At 44.9% G+C, this 26,922-nt stretch overlaps 1 protein-coding gene across 7 annotated transcripts; it reads right to left on the minus strand.

Annotated features, from left to right (window-relative positions):
- RGS13 (regulator of G protein signaling 13) lies at positions 1,448 to 26,922 on the minus strand. 7 transcript variants are annotated; one of them, XM_021064090.1, is made up of 8 exons: positions 26,612 to 26,922; positions 25,184 to 25,254; positions 24,646 to 24,816; positions 21,259 to 21,342; positions 20,669 to 20,738; positions 16,836 to 16,897; positions 4,602 to 4,768; positions 1,448 to 3,499 (listed from the first exon to the last, which is right to left on the minus strand). In XM_021064090.1, the coding sequence occupies exons 4-8, from the start codon at positions 21,320 to 21,322 to the stop codon at positions 3,314 to 3,316; spliced, it is 549 nt and encodes a 182-aa protein (XP_020919749.1). In that variant the 5' UTR covers positions 21,323 to 21,342; positions 24,646 to 24,816; positions 25,184 to 25,254; positions 26,612 to 26,922; the 3' UTR covers positions 1,448 to 3,313. The 7 variants fall into 7 exon arrangements, with proteins under 7 accessions (XP_020919749.1, XP_020919750.1, XP_020919752.1 ...); XM_021064091.1 differs by having other exon boundaries at positions 24,646 to 24,913; XM_021064093.1 differs by having other exon boundaries at positions 21,231 to 21,342; positions 24,646 to 24,913; positions 26,612 to 26,919.

The following is a 26,922-nucleotide window of genomic DNA, read 5'->3' on the forward strand; positions in this document are numbered from 1 at the left end:
TCTTCTTTTGGAGAAGATAGGGCTTTATTTTTTATGAGGCAACAATGAAGGCAGGCTTATCTTGTACATCTCCAGAATTTGAAAATGTGTATCTAAGAAGGGAAGAACGTACAAATATATCCAGGTTCTGCTCTCAGAAATCTAACAGTAAGTTCCTGATGTATTAATGTGGAACTACGCGGGCTAAAACAGCTGTCATGTGAAATGTGTTAATATGAACATATTCTTGTAGCTACTGGGTACATATCATCACTCCTTTGTTGTGAGAAAATGAGGTATATCACTGTTTTTAAACAACCCTAAGAAAAGCGAACAGGATTTAAAATACTAAGTGAAAATGATCCGAAAACTATTTTAACTGTCAGTTGCAGGAAACACATACGTCTGTGTAGAATTCTTGAAAAGGTGTAAATTCTCGGTTCTAAGGAAAAAATTTTGGAACTCTGCCATGGTTAAACATGAAAAAAATAGTTCCTTATCCACTTCCCATGAAAACAATTTTTGGGAGTTCCCGTCGTGGCGCCGTGGTTAACGAATCCGGCTAGGAACCATGAGGTTGCGGGTTCGGTCCCTGCCCCTGCTCAGTGGGTTAATGATCCGGCGTTGCCGTGAGCTGTGGTGTAGGTTGCAGACTCGGCTTGGATCCCGAGTTGCTGTGGCTCTGGCGTAGGCCGGTGGCTACAGCTCCAATTCGACCCCTGGCCTGGGAACCTCCATATGCCGCGGGAGCGGCCCAAGAAATAGCAACAACTACAACAACAACAACAACAACAACAACAACAAAATTAAAAAAAAAAAACTTTTCGGAGGCATTGCTTTTCAGAATGAGCCCAGGCTTAAAGAACGTGAGGAAGGGAGTTCCCGTCGTGGCTCAGTGGTTAACGAATCTGACTAGGAACCATGAGGTTGTGGGTTCGGTCCTTGCCCTTGCTCAGTGGGTTGACGATCCAGCATTGCTGTGAGCTGTGGTGTAGGTTGCAGATGTGGCTCAGATCCCATGTTGCTGTGGCTCTGGTGTAGGCCGGTGGCTGCAGCTCCGATTCGACCCCAAGCCTGGGAACCTCCATGTGCTGTGGGAGCAGCCCAAGAAATGGCAAACAAACAAACAAACAAACAAAAAAAGTGAGGAAGCCGAGAGTGATGGATGTGATGAAACACGCTGGGCAGGGCTCCCTCCCTCCATCAGCCAGTCCCCTTTCTTTCTTTCACGGATGAGGAGACTGAGGCTTGTGGGCACTCGAGGTACCAAGACATCAGGCGAGCGGCGAGGCGCTGATGCAGTTGCTTTGTGTCTCAGTCCAAAGAGTGTTGTTTCCTGTTTCCCTACCATGCGGACGGGAGCTGGTCAGAGGGACCGAGTGTGCAAGATAAAGTCAGCACATCAGCAAAAGTGGAATTCTGGGCTTATCCTGTATTGGAGGACAAAGGGAAGCATTAGTAGCAAAGATGCTGATTATTCTGTTTATTAGTTACATCAGTGTTTGGCGGACTTAGTACAGTTTGAGTGAGAAGGGCTCAGGAGAGTTGAAACAGGTGCATCAACACTATGTAGGAATGACCTTTTTGACTTGCTGAAATATTCGCATTTGCTGATGGACTGAGATAAGGAGGCTATTTGAAACATGAAGAAGCAGTTTTTCTTTTTTTTTCTGGCTTATTGTGCCTGGGGATCATTATCAAGTTTCCTTATACTGCTATCCTTATGTTGGTATTTTGAAAAGAAAGAAATTAAATTCAGTAGGTTAGATTAAATTGGACTACTGTGGTACAACACCTGGGACAAGTAACTAGAATTCCAAGTAATCAACTATATGTTTCTTTTTTTTTTTTAGGGCTGTACTCACAGCATGTGGGGATTCCCAGGCTAGGGGTCTAGTTGGAGCTGTAGCTGCTGGCCTGTGCCACAGCCACAGCAACTTGGGAACTGAGCTGAATCTACAACCTACACCACAGCTCACAGCAATATCAGATCCTTAACCCACTGAGCAAGGCCAGGGATCGAACCTGGCCTAGACAGGTTCCTAGACAGATTCGTTTTCACTGTGCCACGATGGGAACTTCTCAACTCTATGCTTCTAAACAAAAAATACTCTCTTGCACAGCCAATTCCCTTTCTCAGAAATGAATCCATAACTGTTAATACTGTTGACAATAAATCTGTGTTTAATGAGAACAATGCCAGTTAATATTTATTTTCATGTGATACAGCTTAGCTTTCTATAAAACAGAAATAGTCATGCTCTTTCAGTCAAATCTGAGGCCTGAGAAACAGTCTTCGTACGAAAACTAAAAATCTTGAACAAAAATTTCTTACAGCTAATTCTTTGGAAAAATTAATATTAAATAGTTTAGGTATCTTATTCTTTGTCAAGCACAGGCCATCCATTCTAGTGCAACATTTATCCTGTGCTATGTGCCAGACAAAGCAAACAAAACAAACAGATGGGAGTTCTTTTCTCTGGAATCTTCTAACCAATTCTAAGAAGCTTCTATGACAGGACAGTTAAAAAACGTCTTTTACTAGAAAAATAACTTCATCATGTCTTTGAAAAAATCACATATGTATAAAGGTTTTGGTTTATATTTGGATTTATTGATTATTTGGGCCATGGTGGACTCACATTGTAAGAAAAAAAATCTTACAATGTAGGAACCAAAATTTCTATCCTCTAGCAATATAGGTATAGAAATAAATGAAGAAATTCATGCACATGAATAGCTGAGACTCATTCAGAGTTTTTCCTGCGTAGTAGATATATGCAATATAGAACTTCAGGTGTGAACATAATAGTAGGAAAATTTTACAGGTAAGATATTCTCCAAGAGCACAGCTTTTAATGTTGTTCAAGATATAATTCAATTGATTATACTTTGCCAAGTTTGTCTACTCATTAAAGTTTTTACGAGCAGTCTAAAAAAGACATTTGCGCTAGAGATACAACTCATACAGCAACAGTTTTTAAAGAACTGATCTAGGCATTAGGACAGCAAAATTTCATTAGTAAGAAAATACCATTAGTTGATTTCTCCAGTAAATGCTTCGTAATATTGCTGTCATGAAGGGAGATGCTTTTCCTTATATACTAAGCAAGCTATGTAGGTCTGCCATCATTGAGTTATTTATGTGGTAAGAACTCTAGGGCCACCCCTTTGGGGATCTGTTTCTCTTTGAGAACTAGAAATCACTTTGTAGTTTGATTTCTTCTATTCCATTCCTACTCTATGTCTGATTTGACGGGGGGGGGTTAAATATTAAAAGGACAAGGTCAGTACTTTCAGTATACCATCTTCAGTTCAAACTAGTGAGTGGTCGTCAAGAATTGTGGTTGGGCTGAATAGTCTTCAGAAGTTTCTGGTACATTTCCGACTTCAGAAACCTGGGATAGGAATCCCTTTCCATGTGCATATACACTATTTTTTGGGCCTCCTCAAAACACGTGGGAGTGGGTTCTCGAATATTCTTGATGATGGTTTCCCTTGTTGAGCTGTCGATGTTAATCTGAAAAGTGAAATCACAGGTCGAGCGTCAGGAGGCATTAGGTGGAGAGGAAAAGAGAAAGGAAAGGTCTAATTTATTCTCCCCTCTCCTTTTCAGTAGAGTAGGGTAATTTGGTTTGCAGTTACCTTGGTATCTTAAACGTCATATAAGAGATAAACTGCTTGCTTTAAAAAAAAAAAGAACATCCAACTCCACGTCCCAGACTAAGAAACAGACACAAAACACGAGGCCCAAGACCAGAGACATCGCAGAAACCACTGCTTACTTAGGTGGATGCGAGCAGTCTGTGGGTGGAGCCATGAGCTTATGAGATGGAAACCTCTTTTAAAGCAAAGGGAAGTTGGTGCTATTTTAAAGCTTATCTTCCTGCACAGTCCTGAATGTTGATTTAACCTAATGTGCCCTGAAATGGGAAGGAAGTGAAGAGAAGTGGAAAAACAGAGGAGAGAAGTGGTTATTTCAGGAAACCAGGTATTTTCCAGACAAGAGTTTGAGGAACAAATCGATACGCTGGGGCTCTCCAGAGGGCCAGGACTCTCCTAAACCATCCGCTACCTCCTGACAACTTTCTTGGCCGTCCTCTCTCCACCTGGAGGAGGCTCAGGATGTCTGCCTCGTGCAGGACCCTTTATTTTCTTTCTGCGGTTGTAGGTGATGGGCAGTGATATCAGCGTGCATGTTTGCTGGGTTTGCTGGTTGACACTAAGGTGAGCAGGGCACTGTGGCGATGGCACCGACCTAGCCCAGGGCCGCTGGGGAAGCCAGCACACCTGTGGTGCCTGCAGGTCCTTGCAGCCACGTCCGTTCTTCTTACAAGGACCTCTACTGTTTAACTTTCCTGGGAATTAAGATACTTTAATGAGGAGAGCCTTTGGAGCCAGACAGGCCTAGCTGTCCCACGTCACTGCTGTGTGACACTAAAGACGTTAAAGTGACTTCTCAGAGTCCCGGGTGTCTCATCTGCCAATGCAGTCAGCAACACCGACTCCAGAGCGTTAGTGGAGATACCGGATGGAAGTGCCGGTGCGTGTGTGTGGCTGACAGAGCCTAACACCCACTCGGGTGGTATTGCTTTCCGTTCCCATCCCTGTGAGGCTGTTACCTCTCTAGGGGACTCCGGCTGGATGTAAATCTTATACAGCTTCTTTGCCCTAGACGTTCTGCTCCAGCGCGAGGCAATCTTCTTGTAGGTTTCACATGCCATCCAGAATTTAATATTCTCATCGCTGTGCTCCATTTTTAAGTATGCTGCATAGACTACTGGGCCATCTAAAGGCAAAAGAAAAATGCATTTATTTTTAATGGGTCAAAATCACTAAAAGTCTGAATACTTTTTTTTTTTTTTTTTTTTTTAGGGCTGCACCTGCAGCATTTGGAAGTTCCCAGGACAGGGGTTGAATCAGAGCTATAGTAGCCGGCCATAGTCACAGACACAGCAATGTGGGATCTGAGCCACGTCTGCAATCTGCACCACAGCTCACAGCATTGCTGGATCCTTTAACCCCCTGAGCAAGGCCAGGGATCGAACCCGCTTCCTCATGGATACTAGTCAGTTTCGTCACTGCTGAGCTGCAACGGGAACTCCCCGAACACACTTTAGTACAGTTTAAAATGAAAGCCTGAATCAAATCTTCCAAATTATTTTTTGTCCTGTTCTTTTTTTAAAATTTATCTTTTATTAGGGTATAGTTGGTTTACAGTGTCGAGTCAATCTCTGCTGTCCAGCATAGACCCAGTCATACGCATGTATACATTGTTTTTCTCATGCTCTCTTCCAACATGTGCTATCCTAAGACCGTATTATTAGCAAGTGAATATCACATCATCACACACACACACTCGGAACACTGTCCCTGGATCTATACATCTGAAGCATGTGTCTTGACAACACCACTCAGGGGTGGGGTTATCCTTTCATTCCTTTATTCTGAGATACCCAGAGCAAAATGCCCACTCGGGTGGGGGGTCTAGGTGAGGGTAGGTCACAAGGAGCCAGCAGCAGGACGATCACGAAACTGACCTGACAAATCTAAGACCGCAAAGAAACTGGAGGGTAAGGGCGAGGTTTAGAATCTAAACAGGCAGGTCAGGGTCGAAAGAAAATGATGCAAACCATGTAGAAGGGATGCCTCCTGTTGTTCAGCCCAGGCTGTTTCTCAGGGTCCCACCGGAACGGGAGAACATGGAAAATGAAGAATTCGACCTCCTGCTCTTGGCTATGGTTCACATCGGAAGTGAAAGACCAGGCAAAGAATAGAACGTGGACGGGGTATCAGAAACTGCCTCCACATCTAGAGCAGGACAGTGGGTGTGTGCAGGACAAGTGTGAAGCGATGCTGGACGTGGTCCCCCTCGGCTCTGGTCTTCGGGCGGGCGGCGTTCTGAAGTGCGTAGATGAGGGCGGAGGTGGGGGAGGAACTGCTCCACTGAGCCGCTCTCTTGTAGGAACTAGTGTTTGCAGAAGCCGAGCTTTCACAAATCTAACACACTAATAAGAATCTTTGGAGGGATCAAGTATTCTTGAGAGTTAAAAAAAAAAAAAAAAAAGATAGATGCAGGATGAACAGTCTGATAAAAACCTTAAACTTCTTAAGGTGACTGGAAAGTCTCTTGGTACCTCCGAGAAATTGAATTACGAAGCTATAAAATGACGACATCATTTTCCATTGATAGAAATGTGTACTGTGGGATGGAAATCCTATGAAACTGGATTGTGATGATCATTGTACAACTATACATGTAATAAATTCATTGAGTAATTTAAAAAGTGTATGTAGGCACATTGACTGTGTAACCAAAGGATTTCAATTCACAGTATCTTCTTCGCCTCATTCACTGTCACAGGAAATGAAGGTGATCAGAGGGAATGGCAATGATGAATAAAATCTTCCTAGATCTTCACATTTCAGGTGGGATGGAGTTTCCCAGCCCTAGAAAACCAGGCTCCTTGACTCCTTGGCGTCCAATGGCTCTGTCAGCAGGGCCACAAAAATAAAGACGGCAATTAAAGTATTTTGTATTCAAAAGAAAAACTCAAAGAGAAGAAGACCCCACCTAAGGAGGCATTAGGGTTAGGGAAGGCTGGCAGTCTGCAAGGAACATGCCACCCGAGGAAGACACAGAATTAGAGCTTGGTCCGTTATTATCTTACTGGCAAGTTGCAGCCTTCATGACCTTGATTAGAGGTGGTTCAAAAGAAACATCAGCTGAATTGAGAGGACACATGAGATGGGGGAAGGGCATGTATACAGAGGAAACGTAGGAAAGGCTGTGGGTTAGATATTTCTACCCAACGGGGGAATACATTTTACCGTAAACCTAAAACAAGCAGTTAGCTTTAAGATGTGCCTCGCCTTGTCACAGGCACAGAAATCTGAGGTCACAGACTACAGATGTAGCCGTTTTTGGTTCCTGCTAGAGAAAGAGCTGAGTGGGTAGGCACGGCAAAAAGCAAAACAAATCAAAACAAAAAGCCCTTTCTGGCTTAATAAGTAAAATTGGAAGCCAATAGTTTGCAGTGTGTATTGATAGAAAGAGTTCTATTTAAGAAAATAAAAAGCAATTCGAAATACTTCGTATTTAGAGGCATTCTGACTGCTTCGTTAGGAACAGGAAATAAAGATCCGAAAATAAAGAACCGAGTTATGAAACAGGAAGAAAAATGAGGTACCGGATACAATCTGCAGATCCTGGAATGAGAGTTAGGTACCAGGTTGCGTGGACAGGCTCAGCGGATGGGTGGGCGGCATGAGGGAGAGGATGTGGAAAGCAGCATTAGATGCCGTGTTACAGTATTTTGAATTTGTGTTGATGTTTACGCTTAGCTTAACTATATAGCAAAATGTTTAGGGGTTCTTATTCTAGAATCTGCCTGCATCAGTATCTGCCTTCTTTAGCTTCCCTCTTGACTGGGTGGAGGAGAGATCCTCTGGGGGCCAATGGCTCAACAGTTCCCAACATAACCCAAGTCCTCTGCTGATGAAGCCATCCATGCACTGTGACATATGCTTTTATGCAAGTCCTTAGTGTGGTAGGTGGTGGTGTTATGCTCACTTATTCCCGCTCTTCTTTTAGGAGGACTAGACTTTCATGTCCCACTCACATCAGCCTTGCTCATTGGCCTTTGTCAGCCAATGAAATTCATGGAAAGAGCCATGTGAAATTCATGCACAGGCAGGTGGTCCTGCCACTGCTCCTTCCCCCACCATGGAAAGGATGCATTCCGGAAGAACTGCTCCTTTAGCCTGAAGGCCAGAATGAATGCCTAGGGCAGAGCTACAGCTGACCCCAGTCATTGTGTAGCATGGACAAGGACTGTCCCTTTCTTCGTGTAAATTAGCGAGACTCTAAGGCCTTGTGTTACTGTGTCATAACTCTACTGATAGCCGACCTGGACCACTTGAACCTGTCTGTTATTTCTGATATGACTCAGGTGTGTAGAACAAGTAGATTTCACATGATTGGTGTGTTTCCCAAAATTTTGTCTTCTTTGGGTTATTCTTTTTTTTTGCTTGGTATGTTACATTTTTAATTTTTTTTTAGGGCCGCACCTGTGGCATATGGAGGTTCCCAGGCTAGGGGTTGAATTGGAGCTGTAGCTACTGGCCTATGCCACAGCCACAGCAATGCGGGATCAGAGCCTCATCTGCAACCTACACCACAGCTCATGGCAACACTGGGCCCTTAACCCACTGAGTGAGGCCAGGGATCAAACCTGCATTCTCATGGATGCTAGTCGGGTTCGCTAACTGCTAAGCCACGATAGGAACTCCAAATTTTGTTTTTTATAAGCTTTTTTTAAAAATTAAACTATAGTTGATTTACAGTGTTGTGCCAATTTCTGCTGTACAGCATAGTGGCCCAGTCATACACACACACACACACACATACACACACACACAATCCTTTTCTCATACTGTCTTCCATCATGTTCCATCCCAAGAGATTAGATATAGTTCCTTGTGCTGTGCTGTAGGACCTCAGAGGCCCATTTTTATGTTACCCAAGTAAGGAGCTGAAAATACATTTGTACATAAGTGTTCCAGGAATCTGAGCAATTATAAAGTTAGAACTGAACTGCTCAGTTTCGAATTTCTATTGACTCATACAACAAGGGGATGACAAGGTGGGAAAGCCTTTTCCACATCAGGCGATGCAGCCCAGTGCGGCTCATTCTTAAGTTTTAAATGATGCTCCTGCCTGAGCACTACGCTCAAGAGACCATGATTCTGCTCGGGCAGAGTGACGCAGACAAACAGCATTGCTCCTTAGGGGAGAAGATGGAAGGAGCGGGTTTCTGTCCTACACAGTGTAGGCTTTTTCCTTGAAGAATGCAAGGGGTGCCTTTGGGACTCCCTGGCATGTTCTTTTAAGCTAATCAATGAAATAGGTATTTCTATGACACACAAGGTGACACAGGCTGGTATCTCAATGCAGAAAGGAAAGGGACAGTCCTCTTGTCGAGTCAGAACAGCAGTCCATCTATTCCAGGATGGTTTTCTGCAATTTTTTGGAGACTCTTCATACCTATTGTAACATTGCTTTCAGAAAGATGTCATTATTTTTCGTTAGTAACAGCAGCATTGAAGTGTCCACTTACTCCATTCTTTCCAGTCTGATTGGATAAAAGCAGTGACTCGTAATTGTTTAAATTGTTATTGTCAACATATTTGTGCCCAAGTGTTTTCTCTTTCTTCCAGATCATTTCTTTTCTTTCTGTGACTTTCAAATCTTTGTCCATTTTTCTTTTGCATTGTTAGTGTTTTCTTGATTTTCCAGGTCTCTTTATATATTAAAGACACTATAGCATTATCTTTTCCTTTGACATGTTATTTTTGTTTATAACTTTGGGGATATTCGTAAACCATCCAGTCTGAAAAAGCCTGCATTCATCTATCTGATCTGCTTTCGGTCTTTCCTGTACTTTTATTCGAGAAAAGTCTCTAAAACAAAAACCTGGCCATGACCCTTTATGTATAACTTTTCTACCTTTTCAACCTTTCCCGCTGGTCAAAGCCTGCCCTCTTAGCAGTGGCTGCAGGACGCATGAGGATACAGCCTCTACTTTGGCAGGCTCATCCTCTGTCACCCCTGAGCTCTGTCCTGATTTGAGCCTTGCTGCTCCTGGCCGAGTAGCGTGTTCCCCCTCTGCCACTGGATATGCAGTTTCTTCTGTGGCGCGGGCTCTCTGCTCTGACCTAAGACTCAGCTTTGGTATCCCAGTTTCTAAAAAACATCTCTCTGAATCCCCCCCCCCCCCAGCAGGTTAGGTAAGTGCTTCCCGTCAGTCAAGTCTGTACTTAGGGTCGTTATCACTCTATCTCACTCTGTGTTGCAGGCTGTTGTGTTTCTTGGTGTACTTCTCTTTCTCCTGCATGCGCCCGCGAGCCCTTTGACAAGGGATGGCAGTTCCTTCCTCTTCCTCTGCTCTGTGCTGCACTCTGCCTGACACGCAGCACGTTCCAGTGAGAAATGTTTGTCAGTCCAGGCTTTTGGATCCTCATGCTTCTCCATTTTAAAGCGACTCTGCCTAGTTTCTAACGATCGAAGAGGCAGAGGCTCTAATAATTCAGCAGCCAGGGAGCACCGAGGACCCGAGGAGTATACCTGGCACATTGTTCCTTTTTGGTGTCTTGAGAGGGAGACAGAAAACATACTAACTGAACCGTGAGGTCTAGGAAAGGCCAGGTGTTGGGGTTTTCTTGTCTTCCCTGCACGGTGAGGATGTGCAGAGGAAGGTAAAACAAAAGTGCCAGGCGGAGGGGCCGAGGCGCCGCAGCATCAGGAATCCGCGGGCCGGCGAGGGAACCATGGCGACAGCGGTGTCGCCGCGCTGAGGAGGAAGGATGGGCAGAAGCCGCCAATCCGCAGTGAGCAGTCCAGAATCTCGCAGGTGGAGCCCGGAGGGAAGGGCGCCGCTTCGGGAACCCGGACTCACGGGGTGGGGGGAGCACCATCCCTCCGGCCCACGTTCAGTGTCGGCTCTGCACCGTGCAGCTTCGACTTCGTGAGCGTGGGACCGCCTCCCGGCCTCCAGCACCAGGATGTTAAGCCTGGCATGTCCACGGCTGTCTGCAGTGATGGCGGTCATTGGGAGAGGGAGGGCAGCATTCAGCGAGGTAAAGACCATTTCAGCCACAATTAAGTTGGACGCAGACTCGGGGCTTCAGAACACATGCCCATCCAGAAGGGCTCAACCCTGTGTCCGTTCTTGTGTTTGTGTGGAGAGAACAGAACAGGCAGTGAAAGTGGGCAACTGTACTTTCTCACTTGGACTCATCACCAATGAGTTTTTTTTTTTTTTTTGGTCTTTTTAGGGCCACACTCTCAGCATATGGAAGTTCCCAGGCTAGGTGTTGAATTGGAGCTGCAGCCGCTGGTCTGTACCACAGCCACAGCAACACTGGATCTGAGCAGCATCTTTGACCTATACCACATATCAGGGCAATGCCAGATCTGTAACCCACTGAGCAGTGCCGGGGATTGAACCTGCATCCTCATGGATTCTAGTCAGGTTCCTTGCTGCTGAGCCACAGCAGGAACACCGTTGCTGCAGATTCTAAGTGGGTACCCATCACTACCCCGCCATCCTACCATTCTTCCCCACGGCATGGCTCTCCAGTTCTCCAGAAACGGCTTCCTGTCTCTCTCCTTTTACGGTGCCACTCATCAGCTCCTCAGCTCGCTGCTGACGACCTTGCCTCAAATTTAGAGCACAGAGTTAATCCGGGGGGGAGCCCCTCCTCTTCCCTGCACCAGTCTACCTCCCCTCCACTGGCGCCTGCCCTTCCCAAGCCCGGCTGAGAGGGAAGGGTCCCAGTTCCTTTGGGGTTGGCCAGACAATTATTTTGCAGCTCCCACCTCATTTTGCTTTCTCTGTCGCTTTGCATTTCTCCTCTGCTCTTCGAATGGTCCCCACTCTGTTCTGCATCATTCTCTCTTCCTCTCTCGTGGCTTCCGTCCTGTGCAAACATGCTGCTTTCTTTCCCCCAAACCAGTGACACCTGCGGACTCTTTATGCCAGCATGGACCTCGTCGACGCCTGCTTCCCGGCTCTGTGCTTTTCTCTGCTCAGTGTCACAGCAATGCCTGTGTGACTAATGCTTCTCTGACCTGTCTTGCTCCCTCTTCTCCGATGCATCTCCCCCACACCCCCAGGCTCCCCTCGTCAAGGCACCATTGGCTTCCATGTTGCCACAACCAGGGGCACTGTTCCTTCCACACCTTGCCTGACCTCTCAGCAGCCTTAGACAGGGGCACAGCCCCCTTCCTGAAACGCTCTCTTCTTTGTCTTCCATGAGGCTGTGCGCTCTGGTCACGCTTCGCTCACCTGATGCCCTTTTTCCAGCTCCTTCACCGACTCCTCCTCTTCCATGGACTTGGAAATATTTGTGTGCCCTTAGACTCATGTCTGGATCTCTGCCGGCCTCTCTGAACTCTCCCTCTCAGGGATCTCGTCGCCCTGTGGCTTTGCTTGGCCATCCTTCGGCTAATTACTTCTGGTTTCATCTTCCCTCCTGAGCTCCAGTCCCACCTGGTTTATCGCAACAGCCTTCTGGCTGGACTCACTGCTTCTTTTCTTCAGAGGGGGCTTTTCTTTATTTTTTACTGACGTATAGGTGGCTTAGACTATTATAGTAGTTTCAGGGGTACAACATAGTAATTCGGTATTTCTACAGATTATCCTCTGTATAGAGTTATTATAATTATTATAATTATTTCATTATTATAAAATATAGGCTACGTTCCCTGTGCCTGACATTGCATCTTTGTATCTTACTTATTTTATTACCTCGTGGTTTGTACCTATTAATCCCCTCCTTTCTTTTGTCCACCCCCGCACACACCAGAGGGTATTTTTAAAAGCGCATGAATGCTGGTTGCTCCACAGTTTAAGATCATCCACTTGACCTGTAAGGGCCTGTGCTCCTGTCATGCTGAATTTCTTTCGGTTATTTGGGGACAGTCACCTCTCATGCCTCAGGCCCTTTTGAACACAGTTTTCCTCTTGTTCAGGCCACTCTGCCCTCAGACCTCAATGCTACTAGCTACACTCTTGTCATTCAGGTCTTCGCTAAAAATTTACACCTCCTGACAGTTTGTCTCCAGTCATCCCATTGAATGGCCCTCCTGCTGCAGCCTTTCTTTGTCCAATGGCCTGGCTTTGTTTTCTTTCAAAGCACTTAAGACTTTCTGGAATAAATTTACCCCTTCGTTAGCTTGCCTGTTTGTCTCTCTCGTCCCTCTAGAGGGAGCACGTGAGCTGAGCACAGGGACCCTCTAGGCCCCTCTTGCTGCGCTGGCCTGGCTGGGAAGGTGGGTCAGGCATAGGGGAGGCCTGATGACTCCTCCAAGGGCATTCGTTGCCACTTTAAACTTATTTGTATTTATATTAAAGATACTTTACTCAAATATTAGTGGGCAAACTCCATCCTCATCTTTTGAGATTTGGCCAATAAATAGATGTCTGAGCCTTCTGCAGCGCCCCCCCCCCCCGGGGCATTATTTTCTGACATTTTAATTAAAATAAAATTTAAAAAAAAAACGTTGATTACACAGTTTTGATTTTAATCTTTTTTAGTCTTGACTTTTTCAGTTTGAAAAGCCCTCAGGTTTTAGGTGATTGTTGGTTCCCTGGTCATTTCAAATGCACATTTCTTTCTTCCTTTTGTCTTTTTAGGGCCTCACCCGCAGCATATGGAGCTTCCCAGGCTAGGAGTCCAATTGGAGCTGTAGTCACTGGCCTACACCACGGCCACAGCAACGCCAGATCCGAGCCGCGTCTGCAACCCACACCACAGCTCATGGCAATGCCGGATCCTTAACCCACTGAGTGAGGCCAGGGATCAAACCTGTATCCTCATGCTTATGAGTCAGATTCATTTCCTCTGAGCCACAACGGGAACTCCATCAAGTGCACATTTCTGAATCTCTTTGATCTCCACTCGATTTAGCCATCAGCAGTGCCCACAGGATTTTCTTTCCATTTTTCATCTTGGTGATGCCTCACACGTTAATGACATTGTTGGGTGCAATGAATGATATTTTAGGTCAATTTCATTCAAGGAAATATCTTCGCTAAGACTCAGGTATTTTTGGGGGGAGGTGACTCTGATAGCTCAAACTTTTCTTGATCCGTCTAAGAGATTATTACTACTTTTACGTCCATTTGAAAATAATTTATTTTTTTTCCCCTAAACACTTGGATGTTTGGAAAGTGTGACGGACTTTTGATCATCTGTGGACTTGGAACTTCTGCCAGATCCTCTCTGTGGAATTCACCGTGGAGAGTTTTTAATAAGAACACCTTGCACATCAAGTTCTGAGGAGTCCTTCACACTCCATGTCTTCTTTGGAAAAAACCCATCCATTTATCTTTACTGTACTTAACTTCTTCTAAAACCATTTTCTATCTTTAAAATATGTAGTCAGACCTCTTTATCATTTTACAACGGTCTGAGTGATTTGAGTCCCAGCTCAAAATTTGCCCCTTGTGAGACTCTTTCCCCTGGAAGGTTCTGAAGTCCATGTTCCCAGGAACAGTCTTTTTCTCTGTGTGGAGGCATCTGTATATCTTAGCTGCAGGAGGCATTAGACCCCTGAACTTGGCTAATGTAAACACGCTCTATTTGCTGGCATAATGTTGTATTCTTAGTTTTGTCTTTCTGATTGCATGTCCCAGAGAGTGATTTATTTTATCACCTTTTTATTATGTGACTGTTGAATTTTTACATGAATTTCACCGTAGTCCAATTTCTGGTAAGAGTCTTACCCTGTTGTTTTTTTTTTTAATAAAGAGCCGTATGCTTTTTTCCTGTCCTCGTCTTTTCTGTGGGATTTCCTTATTCTCATGACGCTAGACCTCTGAGTTGCTACTTCTAGCCAAGAGCCCACTTGACAATTTTTTCCGAGGACTTAGCTCTATTCACTTTGTTTATGAGGCTTCCAGAACTGGTACAGAAACTCTTACATAACACGGCTTGGTGTTTTGACCTTTTCTTACTAATATTTGTCTTGTATCTATTCCCTGAACATTTACCGCATGCCCATTAGGTGCAAAGCACGTCTTCCGCGTCCGGGAGGGGAGATGAGAGGTGAATGAGCAATCATCTGTGCTCTTAGGGATTTGCAACCTAGTGACAAAGTGGCTGTGGAAAAAGCCCAGTACACGAAATAGCTATAATTAGAAGCAGAATAAATGATGATAGTGATAAACAAAAGAGAGAGAAAAAAATATTTCCAAGAGGTTTCCAAGAGGAAAAGGTGGAACTTGAGTTTTACTTTTAAGGATGGACAAGAGTAGGCAGAGGAGACGGAGAGGACTCTGTGCAAAAGCCTGGACCAGTGGAGTCCTGGCTGTCGAGGATGGAGCAGTAGACACGTCGGCAGAAGAGAATGTCATGTGAAGGGTCAGAGATGGAAATACGTGGTGGAAGGTCTGTTGGGTTAGGGACGAGAGTCCTGAAACCCAAGTTAGAGATCTTGGACTTTCTGGTAGGCAGCAGAGAAAAAGGAATGATATTCACGACAAGCCCTGTATTACGAAGGAAAACAACGCTTAGTTATTGTGCACCTGACCTAGATGAGGCATCGAGCTAGGCGGCTCGTATCTAACCTGCACAATAATGCTGAAAGGATAGATGGTATTACCCCATTTTGCAAATGAAGACTCTGAAACTCCAAGAGGGAGAATAATCTGGCAATGCTGCAAAGTATGGATAACTGGGGGGTTGGGATGGACACCTGGATCAGTCAACACAGCTGACTGAACGTACCCTTTTGTCTCTTCCTCCTATGCCATGTCCTAATGTTGACCAAAAAGATACATTTAAAAAAATGTGAAATCAGTCTGGCAAACTGGATCACAAACTTTGAGGTCCACCCAAAAAGTAAGAGGCCAGGGCGGTTGCATCAAAGAAAGCAAGTGAGGCCTTAAATGCTCATCAGAAAGGGAGTTGTTGGTGCCTTGAGAAGTAAGAATAAATTGACTCTTGCCTGAGGTGGGAGTGCAGGTGGTGACCCGAGCTGGAGGTGGATCCAGCTCGAGAGGGGCAGGGAGGACAAGCCAGAGTGGCTGGTGAAGATGTGTCAGGAGGCATAGCTGGGGACCTACCCCTGCTGTTGCTGCCCAGGCTTGGGGTCAGGAAGAGAGAGAGAGTGCCCAGGAACATGGCCAGCCCAGGGGGACAGGAGGAGCCCTGTCCACAGTAACCCCTGGCACCCCACTAATTCCCACCCTGAGCCCCTCAGCCAGTGCCCCTTCCATGGTCAGTAGGAGGAAACAGATGAAACCTTCATGGAGAGGCTGAGGAGCATCTCAAATAAAAAGAGGCACATAATTAGCAGGCACATGGGAACAAACGCCATTCTTTAAGAAAGTACCGTGTTCAGCAAACAGAGAGATTTTCTTTGGGTGCCCTTAGTTTTGTTCTGTACCTGGCCTCTGATATGTGTATTTTCGGCCACCTGCCCATGTCCTTCCCCAAACACGGCTGACTCCTTCATGTTTCTTCCACCGAGCCTTGGACTCAGGCGTCCGCACACCCATCACTACTGTCTTTCGTTTACACCATCGCAGTGCTGCCACTTATGTATAGCTAAACATGGACATGTAAGGCCCCCTTAAATCAGACACTGGTCAAGCTAGAGGCAAGCTGGGAGGAGTTTTAGAATATCAAACGTCAATTCATTCTGGAGCTCCTGTCGTGGAGCAGTGGTTAACGAATCTGACTAGGAACCATGAGGTTGCAGGATCGATCCCTGGCCTTGCTCAGTGGGTTAAGGATCCGGCGTTGCCGTGACCTGTGGTGCAGATTGCAGACGCGGCTCGGATCCTACATTGCTGTGGCTCTGGCGTAGGCCGGTGGCTACAGCTCTGATTCGACCCCGAGCCTGGGAACCTCTGTATGCCCGCGGGAGCAGCCCAAGAAATTGCAAAAAGTCAAAAAAAAAAAAAAAGTCAATTTATTCTTACTTCTCCAGGCACTAACAACAGCAAATGGTTATTTTATTTTGTTTTTTTTAGTTGTAACTGTAGCAAGCTACAGTGAGGCAGGGTATTTCATTATGTGTTACTATGTAAGCATATTTTCCAAGGGATTTTAGGTATATACTTGCGAAGAATAAATATTCACAGTGACTAATCCTGTTTTCATTAATACCGAAGGAAATAATACTGGTTGACACAACAAAGCGTTTTCGGGTTTCTGTTTTGATTGCGGCAGCTGCCACTTGGAGGGTGTGGGCAAAGCAGCCGCCTTCCTCAGCGGGTGCCCGCCTTCTCCTCAAAGAGTAAAACTGACGCGCTAGTAAGGAATGACGTGGGTGCCATACTCACATTTTGTAGCCATCAACTTTTCAAAAGACTGGGCCCACTGCAGTACTTCCTCCAAGGTAAGGCTGTGAAAAGAAACAAAGCATGCTCATGGCACTGATACAGTCTCAAGGTTTTGCCAAATGAAATAGAAATACGCTATTTTGAAACTAATGCCCAAACATAGTTATACCCTCTCTGTGCATAGGTTGGGATGGAAATTTGTCTCCCAGGGATCTTTTAATGTTTTATTTTTACTTTCTGCCTAGTTAAAATTATTAAAAAATAATGAAGGTAGAACAATCTGAAAATATGATAAAATAAATTTAGAAAGATAATCCTGCAATCTTTATAATCCCAAATTGGCATTGTTATTATTTTGATGTGCATCATTTTAGTGTTTTGGTTGTGTGCATATTTGTACGCCTTTAACCAGAAAGTAATCATTCTGTGTGTGGGGGGGGGGGTGTATACATACGGAGTTTAATATATACATTCGTACACACATATACTTGCCCTTGTAATAAGCCTTTTGTCATCTTCACAGTTGTCTAATGACCTCTAACACTATAAATGATTAACTGTAAATTTGTAATCATAGTCACCATCATTTAAAGTGACTATGGAGTCTTCTACAAAGGGAAGTTCCACGGTTTATATAGTTATTTTCACTGAGTGACTTGATCATGTCCAAATTTTTCACCATTAAAACCAGACATAGCCTGGTCGTGATTGAGGCTTGCCATGCCCACAGTGAGGGCAATTCTTAGGACCATAACAGAAGCAGAGTGGGTGCTTTTTAAAAGGGTTATACATTGCTTGCTGTTGCCACTGGCAATGTGTTTGCCCATTTACCTGTTGGAATCTTAGAGTTTATCCACAAAGCCTACTGGCATGCGTTCCTATAATAAAGTTAGTAACTGTTGTGAATAAATATATTCTTGGTCAGTTATTCGCTCTGTTATTTTTACATGGAGGGTTTTCGTTTTTATGCCTGTGAATAATGAGTCAAGTTGCATTTGACCTAAACGATATGAAGAAAGCTATTCACTGAAAAATCTCTGTGAAATATCCTGGCTTCAAGATTTTATTTCTGCCCATTTTGTTGGACTTGTTGAGGTGAATGGGTTAAGTGACTGTTCGTACGCAGGATCATTTTATTTCCCTTCTTTAAAATGCTCAGTGCAGGAGTTCTGTCATGGCTCATGGGTTAACGAACCTGACTAGCATCCATGAGGACGTGGGTTCTGGGTTCCATCCCTGGCCTTGCTCAGTGGGTTAAGGATCTGGTGTTGCCATGAACTGTGGTGTGGGTCACAGACACAATTTGGATCCCACGTTTCTGTGGCTGTGGCATAGGCCATGGCTCTAGCTCCAATTCAACCCCTAGCCTGGGAACTTCCATATGCTGTGGGTGTGGCCCTAAAAAGACCAAAAAAAAAAAAAAATGCACTCAGTGCATTCATTGCCATTCATTTTATGATACACTCTTAATTTTCCTGGTTTCCATAACTCCATCTAATCAAAGGCAGCTCTAGATACAAGCAAACACTGCCCACTGGCTAGTACCTGGTATAGTGGGTTCAGTACTCAGTGTTGAGGGAACAGCCATCAGCATTAGCAGGTACTTAACACAATGACAGAAGATTAGTTAAAGAGGTTAAAAAATAACCTGGGACATGGAAACATATTGGGAGTCCTAAAAAGGTCAAACATCCTTTGTTTTCTCAAATTCAGATGGCTCTTGCTGGTTTTAGATGGACTCTTTGCATCAGCACTGAGGCTTAACAGTGTCCTGCCGTTGAGATTGCTTTCAACAAACATTTCCATGAAATGTTGTCTGACTCACTGTCCTTTCTCTTATTAGAACTTTAGAAACAGAAACCTAAAATAGCCTTTTCAGTTCAGGGAGATGAGAAGCACTTGGCAAAGGGGACTGCAGACCTAACTGTCCCACCAGCCACCGTCACGGAGGAAAGAGTAAAATTCAACAGTATATGAATGGAGATCCCATCACTGCCTTGGCTTAGCTCAAAGTTTGGTGCTGGTCACTTTGGCAAAGGAATTCCTTTACGTCTACGATTCATGAGATTTGTGGAGATATAGCACGATTGGGGTAGTTATGGTTGGAGGTAAAGACGTGAAGTAAAATTTAGTTTTGGTTTAATCCCATTTAATCCCATTTTTGCTTGTAATTTTTTTGAGTATTTTACCAATTGCAGGCTGTCCCACAGCTACCATTTTCCCTTATCAACATCATTCTAAACACCTCTGTCCCCTCATCCACTGGCTTTTCTCCAAACAGTCTCCACTTCTGCATCCCCGCCATTCTTCTGGACACAGAGCAGATACCAAACAGGTGGGCGCTTCCTGAGACGTCGCCACGTTGCAGAGAGAGGACCCAGGAGTGTTTGAGGTGTGACAGTCCTGGGCTCTACTTCTAGTACTGGGCTTAATCGCTTTTTGTCTTACTTAAAAATCTCTAAGCTTCGGGGAGTTCCTGTCGTGGCTCAGTGGTTAATGAATCCAACTAGGAACCATGAGGTTGCAGGTTCAATCCCTGGCCTTGCTCAGTGGGTTAAGGATCCAGCATTGCCATGAGCTGTGGTGTAGGTCACAGACACAGCTAGGATCCCGAGTTGCTGTGGCTGTGGTGTAGGCCAGCGGCTACAGGTCCAATTACACCCCTAGCCTGGGAACCTCCATATGCCATGGGAGCGGCCCTAGAAAAGGCAAAAAGACAAAAAAAAAACAAACAAACAAACAAAAAAAAAACAAACTCTAAGCTTCGGTTTTACAATTCATAAAAGGGGGATAATAATAGCTACCTCACCATGTGATTTTGAAAATGTAGTTACATCACGAATACCAGTCACTTATCAAAGGACTGTGTTATCTCCTGGTTTGCCCAGAATGTGAATCTCTCTCCATGGCCTTCGCCCTCCCCGACGGTGGGTCTATAGGCCGGGGAGAGAGGAAGGCAGGTGTCGACAGTGGTGCCCTTTGGGGGTGATCAGCGCAAGAGAAGGAAGCGTTTCCCAGTCTAGCCAGTTTCGTCTCTTCTTCACAGGCGCCTGTGCCTTTCCGCAGCCTCACTGATCCGTCCAAATGCCCAGCTTTGGGTCTTCCTGTCTCCCCCCTCCGGGAGCTCCCGTCCTCCCCACACACGGCAGCTGGTAAGCATCTTTGGACATGTTTTTGCTCGAGGACCGGAGCGTGCTCCCCAGGAGCTCCGACGGCAGAGGAGCAGGTGACCAGAACCGAGGTCTCCAGGCAGAGGAGGTCAGGCTCTCTGGTTAAGCGAACAGGGATCCTCTACCTGGGAGTTCTTTGAGGGGGACAAAACCCTCAGATGGCTTCTCACCCTCCCCGCGGATGACACTTGGCATTTTAATATAATCACAGGTACCAGCTAAAGGCTTCGTGTTGCGTTAAGGGACGACCTGGGAGCTTGAGGAGCACGTGGTTCCCCCACAGTCTCACCTTTTCCTGCCTGGGCCGAGGGGCCTGGCACTTTGCCGCTGGAGGGTTTGAACCATGTACAGATTGTGGATTGAAGAGTCTCACTTTAATACATAAAGTTTTAACAGTAGAATACTTTAAAAAAATCTAAGAATATTTGTTCACACCAGACTCTAAAAACATGAAACTTGCTGAATTCTCAGGTGTAAACCATGGATGATGAGACTGGAACCTTAGCCTAGTTGGCGATTGCCCTTCTGGTGGAATTCCTCGTGGGTAAATGCCTACTTTTCTTTCTGAGCAAAATACCTCGAGGCAGCAATGGAATAAGCGTACACCTATTTATCACTGATAAAGATGCATTAGAATGGAAATAGAATGTCAGTGCTACTTACTTGGAAGGGGGCCTCTTAGATACAGCTCTGCACATCTTACAAATCCAACAATTCCGCCTGTTCATTTTTTCTAAAGAAATGCAGCATATATTGAGTATAATTCAGTCATTTAAAATGATTATATGATAGAGTCAATTTCCAAAGAACACAGAGAGGTATGAGTCATAAAAAAAAAATAAAGGTGAATTCTTGAAGTTAATGAAATACGAAACCACGGGTGGGGATGGGGGGAGGGAAGAGAATGAAGGGACTCATCTCATGAATATTTATAGGCGCATAGATGCTTTGAGTTGTGACTTGAGAACCCCTGCGGCCTACCTAGTCTAGTAATGGCTCTACAATACACAGCTCTCTGAAATAGATCTTTCCACGTAGGGCCTCCTGACAAGAAATGTGCCAACCTCTGCGCCCTCCGTTTTGGGATAACTTATTTTTAGAAAGATCTCTCCATATACTGAACAAGAATGTGGCCTCTCTGTAATTAGCCAAATAACGTAGTCTAAGTAGCCAAACAAAAAATAAGCCTTTTTTAAGGGTGAATTCCGAATGGAGGGCGCCTTACCTGGCTGTCCCCGTTCTGGAGGGTTTACCTTGGACTTGAGCATTCAGATGGAGTTTGGTTAGCTCCAGGCTTTCGCCAGCAATGTAGGTCATAGAGGATTTTTCACTTTGCCCTTTGAGAAAACAAGGCAAACATGTGTTAAAAATAATTACATCCACACTTTATGATGAGATCCGGAAATATGTTTTGCCAAGGATTTCGTCACTTATCCACAAGGAGGTATTAAGGGTAAACAGTGAGCTTTTGTATCAGTCTTGATAGATGCGCTAGAAACCTCTGCTGAAGGCGTGTTGCGTGCCACGCTCTGGCCACCAGGGGTCTCCATAGATCCCGGCTTTCCTCTCCCCACCCTCGCTCACCAGCTGTGAACGTTCACGCGGTGGGGACTTTGAGGCAGGAAGTACCAGGGCCCACGAGGGCACACGAGGACCACTTCACCACACCTGGGGTGGTGAGAGAGGGCATCCCAGAAAAGCAGTAGCTGAGCTGGAAGCTCCAGGATGTGCAGGAACGTGCCGCGTGCAGGAGGGAAGCTGCGGGGCCAAGGCAGGAGGCAGCAGTCAAGTCCTAGCGGAGGAGGTGAAAGGTGCGTGGCCCCTACATGAATCCAGACGGTGGCGAGGAGGGAGCTCAGAGGAAGAGGCGCCAGAGTGCTCCTTGCAGCAAGAGCGAGGTGGCGATGACGTTGGAAGAGCAGGCAGAAGCCGGGCGCCCTAGGCCTTCCACACCGTCGGTTTCATGGTAAGAAGCTGAAAAGGCCTTCGCTGGTTTTGAAATGCAGAACAGACGTGTTCGCATGTGGACGTGACTTCGTAGTAAAACGGCCTCTAGGGTGTCAGAGTGGAGTTAAGGGGACCAGCTAGGAGGTGACTGCAGGAGCCCTGGGGAGGGCGTGACGGGCTTAGCTGAGCAGGGTGGCAGCCGAAATGGTGGGAAGGGTATCTCGATCTTTAGCTATTTTGGAGGAGGAGCCATCCGATCGTGTGTAGGCGTTGGGTGACGGTGGCAGAAGGAAACAAGTTCAGGGGAGACAGCCTCAAACACGTGCAGTGTTCATAATACATACGAGAGACGCCAAAAGCAAAGCTGGTCCAGGAGACCGCAGAGCCAGAGGAAAGCGGGTGGCTCCCGCCGCGGGAGCCGAGTGCGCACGTGTTTAAGCGAGAGACTGAGAAAGAGGAGCCGCAGGCGGAAAACCGGAAGAAGGTATCGCAGAAGCCCAGGGCGGAGTGATCCAGGAAGAGTGGCCAAGGGAGCGTTAGAAGCTGGGAAGCGATTGGGAGAGCAAAGGGCTGCAAAGATCCGTCGGGTTTGTGAAGGGAAGGTCGTCAGTAACCCTGCCGGGTGGCTTCAGTGGAGGGCGGAGCGGAAACCAGACGGAGGCGAAGCAGAGGCAATGCAGCGCCGGACGGAGGTGCGGCTGCGCCGTCAGGCGAGGGGCACGTTCTGTCAATAGCAGTGCGATGAAAAGAAGTCTTTTTCTAGAAGGGTAGAGCTGCTGGAGGTGATCAGCACGGAAATCCCGGAGGCTGAGAAAACTGTTAGAGTGACTGACTCGCCCGAACTGGTCCCACGTGCACCCGGACCCTGCAGTTCACGTGGCTACGAGTCTGCATCTCACTTTCCTAATTTCCTTTTCTCTAAAATGGACCTGCAAATATTAGAAAATGCATGTAGGCGAGACCTTTCTCTTCCCGTTAATCTGATCTTCCTTCAACGTCTCGCCCTCAGTCATTCAGGAACTATTTCCTAAGCTCTTCTGTATGTACAGGAAACGCACATTCTGTCTGACTGCATTCCTTCCTCTTTTTAAATTTGCGCTGACCCCGTAAGCCGTTCCAGCTGATCTTATCCATCCTTCACTGCGTCAGCAGGCTCCCTGCAGCTCCTCCTGCCTTCATGTGTGTGTGTGCTTGTGTTCCTATTTTTCTCTTGTTCACCTACTGTGTCAGTAGCTTAGGTCCCAGCTTTGTCCTTAGCTGGGTCGGCTGCAGAGGTTTAGACACGTTTGGCATGTGTGTCCTGTTGAAGGGGTGAGGCTGCTAAGAAGGATTTGTTCGGCCAGAAGAGCTGGGGCAAGCTCGCGTGCCAGAGGCGAGGGGACCCGAGGACAGCCCGGCCAGAGCTTCTGCCCACAAGTTTGTGCAGTCGCTCCGGAGACAGGTGCCTGGTCTGGAGGAGAAGGACTGAGACCCACCCACACTTCCCTTTCCAGGCTGTGGCCCGTGGGTGGGGTTTCATCCGTGTGGTGGAAAGGCTGCTTTTTTAAATTCCAGCAAAAGCCAGTAGCAGCCCTGTGCTCAGCCCTCGGATGGATTTAGAGGGAAGTTCTCTGGCCTCAGTGGCTCATTAGCTAGATGACAATGGAAAGGAGTGGAATATAATTATAAATGTATATATAGTATAATGATATATAATGTACAATATAAATTGTACTCTATATAAAATATACGCAAGTATATCAACATGTTCTTTATATCTCTGCCTGAACTACTTCTACTACATACATACACTGAAGTGTTACATTCAGACGTGACTTGGTAATTATGTATCAGTAGTTGTTTATATGTCCTCCAGTGTGCTGTCAGACACTCACAAATGTACTAAGTTACGGAATGCTGACAGAATATAATGACATAAAAAGCATCAACCACAAGTTCCCATCGTGGCTCAGGGGTTAACGAATCCGACTAGGAACCATGAGTTTGCAGGTTCGATCCCTGGCCTTGCTCAGCGGGTTAAGGATCCGGTGTTGCCGTGACCTGTGGTGTAGGTCGAAGATGGGGCTTGGATCCCACATTGCTGTGGCTCTGGCATGGGCCGGTGGCTATAGCTCCAATTAGACCCCTAGCCTGGGAACCTCCACGTGCAATGGGTGTGGCTCTAAAAGACAAAAGGCAAAAAAATAAATAAATAAATAAAAGCATCCACCATTAAAGAGAATACTTAGTGACCAAGTTATGTACAAGATGTATTCTCTCTAGAAAAACAAGATCATGGAACAGGAGTGTACGAAGTTTTCTGGTTTCCTAGTGCATTAAGAAATGGAACTTGCTGGATGCAGTCCCAGTGCCCGTCTTAGAAGATTCCTGGGGCTGCGGGTGTGCTTGCGCGCATGCACTCCCTCCTTCGCCTCCTTAGGGATACGTTATCCCTGTGCCCCATCACTTGGAACCACTGATGCCTTCTACGTTGAACCCAAGAGAGAAACGCACTCGTGTTTAACCCAGCCTCTGCCCAGAGACCAAACAGAGTGGCCCCTGCGTGTATTACTTCTTCCAGCTGACCCTGCTCAGATGATGCTAAAGGCATGTGTAAGGCATGTGTAAGGCTTAACAAGGAGACAGAAGGCAATTTCAAATGAATTCTGGAAGATGGAAAGCAGACAAAGGGATAGAAATAAAAATTCTCATACCTCTACCCTGAGAAAAGGTAGTCTGTGGAATTTCCTCTGACAACGTGAAGAAAATACCATTCGGAGTGCGAGGGCAGAGGACGTCCCAAATCACCCGTGGTTTAAAAAGAAGTCTCTGCAGTCCTGCGTGCAACAGTGTCTATCACGCAGCGCTGCATCCACATCTACGGCCTGATAAACCAAGGCAGAGCGGCAGGGTGAAATGCTTTCCTATTTATAGTCGCGGACTCTTAGGAAATACTTTTGGTGATTCCAAAAGGAGTAAATTCTAAAACCAAAAAAAATGTAAGGTGTAGGTCTTCACAAGAATTTGATTAAACTATCTTATTGATAAACCTATAGTTAAATCCACTTAAGAACGTTTGCAGCTAAATTATACCTTTCAATTTAAAGCACACATGGTCATTTACTGGTAAGAATAAGAATGAACCTCAGCAATTACATAGAACTGCAAGTCTCTTTTGGCAGAAAGAGTTCCCTGTGACAGGATGACTTGAACTGAGAGGCTGTGGAATTAACTTAAATTGGAGAAACTCACCAAGCGTCCCATCAACGATAATCATTTTTTTCTCATGTTGGTGGTATGAGATGTGGGAAAATTCCGTTGACCTAAAAATAAAATAATGGCAAAGGCAAACAAGAACAACAAAAAATATTGTGTGCTTCCTGGAGAATGCACATTTGGGAAAGATCCCGGTAAAAACTTTGCCTTACATTTTAAGTAAATATTTTTTTCACTTTGTTAAGTGTTAGAATATAGTTATCCCCATTTTCATTAACTCCTTATTTAATAAGAATTTTGTAATTCCCATGCATTGATATTATAAAAATCCCTATGCCTTTTATTTGCATTTTCCTTTGCTTTTAGAAGATATTTTACCTTATTTAATGTTATGCATTAATTTACCTCTCTTTTTAATTTTTCAATATCCTCTTGGTAAAACAAACATGCACTTTTAATATCTAAGCATAGAATATTTAGAACAATATTTAGAACAATATCAGGTTTCCGTATAATTTTGCCACCAATGTTTTTTCCTCATTATTTTATTTTTATTGAAATATAGTTGATTTGTATTTCCTAATCATTTTAAAGAAAGAATACATTTTATGTATGGACTCTAATTCTTAGAGCGGTTATAAATGCATTAGTTATTAATTGAGTTATATGTATATCATGCCCGGAATAAAATCAAGTTTCCTTTATCATTTAAATGAAATCTTCCTCAAAGTGATATGAAAATAAATTTTCTTAAATTGAGCCTTTTAATGTCATATTGAAACATTTTTAGTATCCTGATAGACCATCGAGCAGGATAATATTCATATATAATGCCTGCATTTAAATGTGTTTATTTTATAAAGAAGTATGTCACATAAGATTTAGGAAAACCTGGAACAGTTTTTTAGTTTAGTGAGCTTTTGTTTGCCATAGCACACAAAATTCTTGCCCTTTAAAGTACAAGTAATTTGTGTGTAGTCGTATTTAGGCATAACATTAAAGAATGAAGACATTTTGTAAAATCAAGTTAGTGCTTCATAGAAATCTTCTAACAACACAGACTGTAAGTCGAGTAAATGAGGGAACTCATCATTTAGTAATGCATGATTTTTGGAAACAATTCTAAAATACCTGCTTTTTTACCATCTCCTTATCTAAACATATGCGCACATGCGTCCACATGAAACACATTAAACCAAAGACCTCATTTTACTTTAAAACTGTAATATTTCCTCTGCTGCTCATTTTAGAAGCTTCATTTATACACGAGTGACTGTCAGTTTTTTATTTTGAGATTGGAAAGCCTAGGCCACGCAGCCATAGGAGTTTGCTAGTTTGTTTTTTGTTTTCCTTAGAAGAATCTGCTAATATTTCTGCTGTTGAAATAAACACCCACTATTCATTTATATCAAGCTAGCCTTATTGCATTCGTCAACCGTTTTATAATAAGCGTCTCATACTTACAAGTGTATGCTATAGAGGGGTCCACCATGCTAAATTTTATTTCCTCCCGGTGTGATCTTTTGAAATCAGGTTCCGAAATTTTCTGAGACACCCAGCATTTTTTTTCCTGGCGTAAAAGAACTTTACTGTCTCTGTAATTACCTCCAATAGCAGGCTGGCCTCTGCACCAAATGTTCTGTTTTTACATACGTATCTATGCAAAGAGAGGTTTTGTTGAATATGGAAATTAGTGCTGTGGGAGCCAGTGCCTTGCTGATAAAGAACATTTATCTAACTTCATCAGCCCGTCTGCAGTGATCAGATGGTCAGAG

Source organism: Sus scrofa, chromosome 10, assembly GCF_000003025.6.
Source record: "Sus scrofa isolate TJ Tabasco breed Duroc chromosome 10, Sscrofa11.1, whole genome shotgun sequence".
In the NCBI taxonomy this organism is placed as follows: Eukaryota; Metazoa; Chordata; class Mammalia; order Artiodactyla; family Suidae; genus Sus; species Sus scrofa.

Bases quoted from the DNA above. Each gene is read 5' to 3' on its own strand.
- RGS13 (XM_021064089.1), bottom strand. From the start codon at position 25,208: ATGATTATCGTTGATGGGACGCTTG. The intron at 20,739-21,258 runs GTAAACCCTCCA...GCATTTCTTTAG, and splicing joins TCTGAATGCTCAAGTCCAAG to AAAAAATGAACAGGCGGAAT. The intron at 4,769-16,835 runs GTGAGTATGGCA...TTTTGCCTTTAG, and splicing joins AAAGTTGATGGCTACAAAAT to ATGGCCCAGTAGTCTATGCA.